Genomic DNA, 7,594 nt, shown 5'->3' with positions numbered 1-7,594 from the left:
AAAAAACGATCTTCTAATTGGTTCTTGTGATGTAAATTATTAAACTCAAACCTATCATGGATTGGAAATTTTTTCCATTATCTTATTTGTACAAAAAATCTATATGTAAATTAAATAAAATTAAAGGTGTGTATGTATGTATATATGATACAATAATAATAGTAGAGACGTGAGTGGACATAATTAATATTAATGAATGACAACGCCTCGATATACGTATGCATCTATTTAATTCGTTTTAGGTTAGGATGATCATTTGTTTGTATTTATTTAATGTCAAGCGATAAAAAGTTAAATTTTTACATTTATTATTTAATGATATAATTAAGATGAAATAAAGTAATAAAATTAATATTAGTTTGACTAAAGTCTATAACAAAATAAATCAATGACGAACTATGAAAAAATGTTGACAATACATACATACATACATATATACATATATACGTACATTTTATGCGTTAAAAAATTATTAGAGAAAAGCTTAGTATTCTTTTCAATATCAATTTGTTTATGTTTATATATATCCACGAGAGATAGAGAGGGAAAGAGAGAGATGGAAAAATAAAGAGAGGGAGAGAGAGGAAGGGAGGGGGAGGGAGAGAGGGAGAGAGAGAGAGAGAGAGAGAGAGAGAGAAAGGGGAAAAGAGACTCGAAATAGTCGATCATTTTTCCCGTGTTAAACACTTGAAATTACAAAGATTGTTCACAGTAGGAGCATGCGTAGTGTCCTAAGAAATTACTCATCTTAGTTGCGTCGTGATAAATAAAGGAAATTCGACGGTCTTGTTTATTACGTTTGTGAAAAAAAAAAGAAAAAGGAAAAGAAGAAAAAAAGAAAAGAAAGATTAAAATAATATCCGTAGATATTATATAATCCATTCCTGTTACTCTTGAAGTTGAAATTAAAATTTTTTTTCAAGTCACGCACAAAGCGAAAACCGCTTTCACGTTCGATCACGGAATCACGAATTCCTCGCTGCTCGTTCTTCAGCTATCGCGACCGCCATATTCGAAAGTAGCGCCATCCGGTAATTATTCAGCGAATTAGAATGAAGGTCGGACTTCTTAAATGTCGAATATATTAGTACTTACCATCATTATAAATTTGATACTTTGAGTTCACGCGTAATCTGGATAACAATGAGATATATCGTTGCGCTCGACGTGGGAACGACTACTGTTCGTTGTCATATTATCGACGAAAATGCTGCTGTTATTTCCTCATCGACGGAAAAGGTATGAAACGTTTGTTAAATTATTTGAAATACCTGATGTTCCTGTCAATCTTTTAATATAATAAATGAAAGTAATTTTTTTTTTTAATGATCAACAAATATTTCAGGCTATTCTCGTGTTTTGTATTTTACAAAGATAAAATATGCTAATTACAATATTTGTATTCTTTCTTTCTTATATATTTTTTTTTTTTTTTTTTTTTTTTTTTTTTTTTTTTTTTTAATTTGATAAAAGTCTCAAATAGTTTAAAAATAATTTTTCTTGTTTTCTTGTTTTTTATAATTAATTTAAATATTTCAAGATAGTTCCTTTTTTTTTTCTCTGTCGATAAGATAGTATATAACATAATATTTGGGAAATATTTCGTAAATGTATGTCCGTTGAATATGTACATTTTTATTGGAACATATATTTCTATGAATTAGAAGATAATATTTATCAGTAATGCACATTGTAAAAGCAATAAATAATAAGATAACGTTTAATATTGCTACTTTGTAATTTCGAATTTTAGAGTAAACAGAAAAAAAAAAAAAAATATTTAATAAAATATTAGAATACGTTTATTGCAAGAATTCGTGATATCAAGTTGAATATTTAAATAGAAATTATAAAAGAGGAAGAAGAAAAAAAGAACAAAAGAATGAAACGGATTCTTTTCATTACTTTTACGTTTAATGTTTCAACGATTGAAATTCAAGGATTGATTTTCAAAGATTGATTCAACGATAAAAATTTTTAAAAGATATCTGATATTGTTGGAATCATAAACTGTTATGCTGCGAAATAAATTAATCATATATATTATCATCGAACGGATTTTAATTGAGTATATATTATTATCGAACGAATTATGAAAAGTAATTGAAATATGAAGATATATATCTGAAGATATATACATGTTACGTGAAAAGTACGACATTTTTGACAAATAATATTTTGATGATGAAAAAAATTTTATAAAAATCCCGAGCGAACAATGAGAAAGGCTAGTTAGAAAATTTTGCTTATGATGAAATAGTTGAGATCATGAGAAAATAGTATGAATACTTCGCGTAATTTTAATAAATCGTATCTATATAATTTTTTAATTCCCGAGTTGAAGACTTTTTATCAACTTTTTCTAAAATTCCTACAACTCGTTCTCTAATCTTATGTTTTGATTAGAAAACTTTATGTTGATTTGATTACTTAATATTTTATCGGATATTATATATATATCCGTAATATATATATATATATATATATATATATCACATGGTATTATATATCCAATTATATATATATATTTGATATATAAATAAAATATTAAGTATTATATATATATATATATATATATATATATATATATATATATATATATAAGCATATATTTAAAAGATATGTAAAAGCATATATGTTTTCAATAAAGCATTTTTGGACATAAGTTTACATGAACTTTTTTAATCCATAGGATCTCAGTAATACGTGATATAAATTTGATCCCATACTTTTTGGACACCCATTGTGTGTGTGTATTAAGGAAGTTACCATTTGAGAAATTTTTGAGAAATTTTGATGAGCTCATACTCATCAATTCAGCTTGAAAAAAATGAAAAAAAAATCATCTCCAAATTTCATTCTCTTATTAAATTTTACGAAAGGAGATATAATTATTTATATTTAAATAATACAGAGATCTTAAATATTTTCATATATCAATTTTTTGAAAGAATCAATGTGTATAGAAAAGATTTGATTGTAATAAAAAAATTCAACTTTATTCGGGATAATTTCTTTTATTTCATTTTATTTTATTTTACTGATCCACAGGTGGAACTTATTTATGAAAAACGCGATCACGTAGAAATTGAGCCTAACCATTTATGGACGATTATAGTGAAAACTGTAAAGGATACGATAAACGGTAAAGTATATAAAATAAAATAAAAAACAAATATTACATGATAACGTACGATTATGTGAATGTAACATCATTATTCGTACTTCTTTACAATTGTTTCGATGATTAATTTGATCTATATATATTATCACGTTCACGATATATATATAATATATTATTTTTTTATTTGTATATCAGTATATTTTGCAATTGTATATTATTACAATTTGTATATTAGTACAATTGATATAATATATTATCGTACAATTGATATTTCGTTCTATTTAAACGTGCTGCATAGCGAAAGATTACGCATTATTTTTTTTTTTTTCGGGTCACGTTTTATAATAATACAAAATTAATATTAATATCCGTATGATTTTTGTTTATTATTTTCATTAATTTTTCATATTTATTAATTTTTATTAACATTTATTGTTCGTTATTAGCCAGCGGAGTCGATCCAAATTCTTTTGCTTGCTTTGGAATTTCTGTACAGCGTGGAACTTTTATTTGTTGGAATTTATTAACTGGAGAATATTATCATAAGTGAGTATTCAGTATTGATGCTAATAAAGCTCGTCATTTCAATTTTGACATAAATTATATGAATATAATGGTTCTCTTTGTTATTATATATTATATATTATATATTATATATTATATATTATATATTATATATTATAATAAAAATAAAGAAGAGAAATATAGTAGAAAAGTACATTTACATTATTAAAATTTCAATTAAAAATACAAACAGTCAATTAACAATTTTCTACATGAATCAACGTTAAAACATTACGATAATTCACATTGGGATATTCAGTTATATAATTAATCTTTTTATTTACAGTTTCATAACGTGGAAAGATCTAAGAGCTGATTCTATGGTTAAAGAATGGAATAATTCGATTATGATAAGAGGATTGCGCACAGTCGCTTATATTCTTTACATGTTATCAAAAAACAAACATTATCTTGCTATTAGTGCCTTCAAATTTATGAATACTCAGGTTTATCATTTATATTTTATTGTTACATATATATATATATATATAAACATATATAAACATTTTTCTTATGATATCGATAATCTATTAGAGGAATTTGAAAAATTCGCGCCTTTTTTTCAACTTCGAAATCTGTTTCGCTCTAATGAATATATATATGTATATATAAATTCATAACTATTTTATATATATATAAAATAGTCGTGAATTTTTCAAACTAATTAATCTAATTTAGATTGTGACTAACAATTTTTAAAATATATTTATATATATTATATTTTTATAAAAGAGTATTTATATATTTATTTATTTATTCATCATTTGCTGCAAATAATAATTACGTCATCATATATTTTAGATCACTTTACGATTGCTTTGGGCTTTACAACATGTATCAGGTCTACGTGAAGCTATTATGAATGACTTTGTAGCATTTGGCAGTATTGATTGCTGGCTTTTATACAAATTAACTGGTACGCTTTATTAACATTCGTTATTAATTTAAAATTTATTGCATCTGTTGTATTGGCTATAAAATTTCTATTTTATCACTTTTTTTTCACGGTAATGGTATTCTAGCTGTTTTACAGTAAAAATAAATTGATCAAAAATATGTGCACACGTTTAGATATCTCTCGTTTATGTTTATGTTTCTCTATGTATTTAAAAAATCTTAATTAAAGCAACAAATTAATTACATTATACGTTTCCGTTTGCTTTCACGTTTATTTTCTTATATATATATGTAATAAAAAAAAAAAATATATATATATATATATACATATATTTTTTGAATTTACATATCTTACTTATATATTTAATATTTATTCTTCATAGGCAGACATATAACAGACATTTCGAGCGCATCTGCTACTGGACTTTTTGATCCATTTACTATGAAATGGGCTACTGGAATATTAAGTTTATTAAAAATTCCGTCCCACATTTTTCCCGAGATCGTTGATACAATTACTAACTTTGGTGTTACACCGAAACACATCTTTGGCATTGAAATTCCTATAGTTTGTTGCGTAAGATTTAAGAATAGAAATTTTTTTCAAGATCAATTTGTATATCAATGATTTTTTGTTCTTCTCTTTCTTTTTTTTTCTTTTCTTTTTTTTTTTTTTTTTTTTTTTTTTTTTTTTCTTTTGACATACAATCATTCTCTATAATTTCAGATGGCTGATCAATCAGCTTCTTTATTTGGCTCAGGATGCTTTCAACCAGGCGATATGAAGATTACAATGGGTACAGGAACTTTTTTAAATGTAAATACTGGAACAAAACCACATGTATCCATTAATGGTAAGTATAAAAAAAAAAAAAAAAAAAGAGAATACAAATATTTTATAATTCTTTTATACAATCATATATTAATTAATATCTAACGAAAGTAAAACTAATCCATCAGGCCTTTATCCTCTGGTTGGTTGGCGCGTAGAATCTGAATTAGTTTACATTGTAGAAGGTGCATCGAATGATACTGGAATTCTTATGGAATGGGCAAAAGCTCTTGGTAATTTTTCATAAAATCTTAATATTTAAATTATAAAAGACGATCTTTATAATATCGATATATTCATTATTTGTATGCATGGATATTATTTGTAGTTGTGTCTATGAGGTGTAAAATATCTCAGACCAACTTTGAACTCAATTAAAACAATTTACGCATTGTATGATTTATGAAATTTTTTTTTTTTTTTTTTTTTTTTTTTTTATAATGACAAAAATGCATTTTCAAACATATTGATTATTATTCACGAGGCTTCGAAGAGCGTTAAAGTGTCTGGGATGTAGCACACTCCAAGTGCACAACTTGAAATTATTTTGACGTATACATAACTAGGACTTTATATATATATATATATTATTTAATCATATATTATATTATAGAAATATATAAAGATGTAGCAGAAACAGCTGATTTAGCATATTCAGTGGATAACTCAGATGGCGTATATTTTATACCGGCATTTACCGGACTTCAGGTATATAAACATTAAGTTTAATACTATTATTGAAAATAGTTATTTTGTAAATTACAAAATGTAAAATAAAATATGCAATTGCAATGTATATTAATTTAAAATTTTAATTATATAAGAAGGAAAAAAGGGAGAAAAAAAAAGATGTTAAACGTACAATACTTCTTTTTTTTTAGGCTCCAATAAATAATCATACCGCTGCAGCTGGTTTCTTAGGTATGAAGCCTACGACGAAGAAAGGCCATATCGTACGATCATTGTTAGAAAGTCTTGTATTCAGAACATTATTACTTTATGATATTTTGCGTACTGAGACTCGTTACACATATAAAAAAATACGGTAAAGATATAATACAATTGAGTGAGTCATGGATAAGAAAGGAATTAGAACAAAATAAAATTAATTGAATTCATTGATAAATAGAATTGATGGTGGTGTATCTCAAAATGATTTCATCATGCAACTATTGGCAGATTTAACGGGTTTGGAAGTAGAACGACCTGTTAATGTGGAAATGTCAATTTTTGGCGCAGCTATTTGCGCTGGTTTACATTGTGGTATGATATTTAATTTCGTATGTGTATATATATATATATATATATATATATATACAAGAAAGGACGGATGTAAATTAAAAATTTATCATAATACATTTTAGGTATATGGAAAACTAAAGAAGAATTAAAGCATCTTCGTAAAATAGATAAAATATTTAAACCGAACAAGAGTTCACAATTGTGTTATCAGAATACAATTGCACAATGGAAACGTGCTGTGGACCGATTTAAAAACTGGTACTGATATTAATTGTATTTGAACATAATCAGGTAAAAAAAGATACAGAATTATTTTCGCAGTATATTAAAAATATTAATGCATTATAAGATATTAGTTTAATTGAAGCTATTTGTAAATAAGAGATATGCAATAATCTTTTTTTATGAGAATTGCTACATTCAGAATACACAATTAATTTATAAATAATATTTTGATAGAGAGATGAATTGAAATAAATAGATACGACACGATAGATTTTTATTTAAGATATTATAATAAGATATAATATTTCCTTAAGGCAATAGTTACATTATAATACGAATCATATAATATAGAATCAATGCTTGATCGAAACAATATTGATAATCTATTTATCAATAACAATCATTATTTCTCTACAATAATACAAAATATATTAAAGCAATAATATATTTTGTTGTGAATCGATTGGTTATACATTATATGAACGTATGTCATTTTAGTAATTTTCAAATGTTTCTAAGAAAAGTGCCTTTTATGTTGTTGTCGTGTTTACGCAATTTTTAATCATAAGAATATTTTTTTCTTTTTATACACGATATTTCACACCTGTAAAAAATATTTTGAACAATAAATTATATAACATAATGTTATCGAGTTTTAATTAGTCTTATCTATATTATATTACACATTGTTATTATTTTTCTGTTCATAA

The 7,594-nt window shown here is 24.8% G+C and overlaps 1 protein-coding gene across 3 annotated transcripts; it reads left to right on the top strand.

Moving 5' to 3' along the window:
• The first annotated feature begins 643 nt into the window (after positions 1-643).
• On the top strand, positions 644-7,527 carry LOC124951401 (putative glycerol kinase 5). Of its 3 annotated transcripts, none has more exons than XM_047499736.1 (12): positions 644-1,239; positions 3,052-3,145; positions 3,571-3,670; positions 3,975-4,134; positions 4,490-4,604; positions 4,969-5,162; positions 5,313-5,439; positions 5,600-5,650; positions 6,031-6,125; positions 6,299-6,462; positions 6,547-6,680; positions 6,782-7,527. In XM_047499736.1, exons 1-12 carry the CDS (start codon positions 1,144-1,146, stop codon positions 6,922-6,924), a joined length of 1,473 nt encoding a protein of 490 aa, XP_047355692.1. In that variant the 5' UTR covers positions 644-1,143; the 3' UTR covers positions 6,925-7,527. The 3 variants fall into 3 exon arrangements, with proteins under 3 accessions (XP_047355692.1, XP_047355691.1, XP_047355693.1); XM_047499735.1 differs by having other exon boundaries at positions 645-1,239; positions 5,546-5,650; XM_047499737.1 differs by lacking the exons at positions 4,490-4,604; positions 4,969-5,162 and having other exon boundaries at positions 645-1,239; positions 5,546-5,650.
• Positions 7,528-7,594: the final 67 nt, after the last annotated feature.

This window comes from Vespa velutina, chromosome 9 (genome assembly GCF_912470025.1).
Source record: "Vespa velutina chromosome 9, iVesVel2.1, whole genome shotgun sequence".
Taxonomy (NCBI): domain Eukaryota; kingdom Metazoa; phylum Arthropoda; class Insecta; order Hymenoptera; family Vespidae; genus Vespa; species Vespa velutina.
This window is presented reverse-complemented; position numbering and strand designations above follow the sequence as displayed.

Coding starts and splice junctions, on each gene's coding strand:
- LOC124951401 (XM_047499735.1), top strand. CDS start 1,144: ATGAGATATATCGTTGCGCTCGACGTGGGAACGACTACTGTTCGTTGT. Junction 4,135..4,489: donor TCAAATTTATGAATACTCAG/GTTTATCATTTA, acceptor CATATATTTTAG/ATCACTTTACGATTGCTTTG. Junction 5,163..5,312: donor AAATTCCTATAGTTTGTTGC/GTAAGATTTAAG, acceptor CTATAATTTCAG/ATGGCTGATCAATCAGCTTC.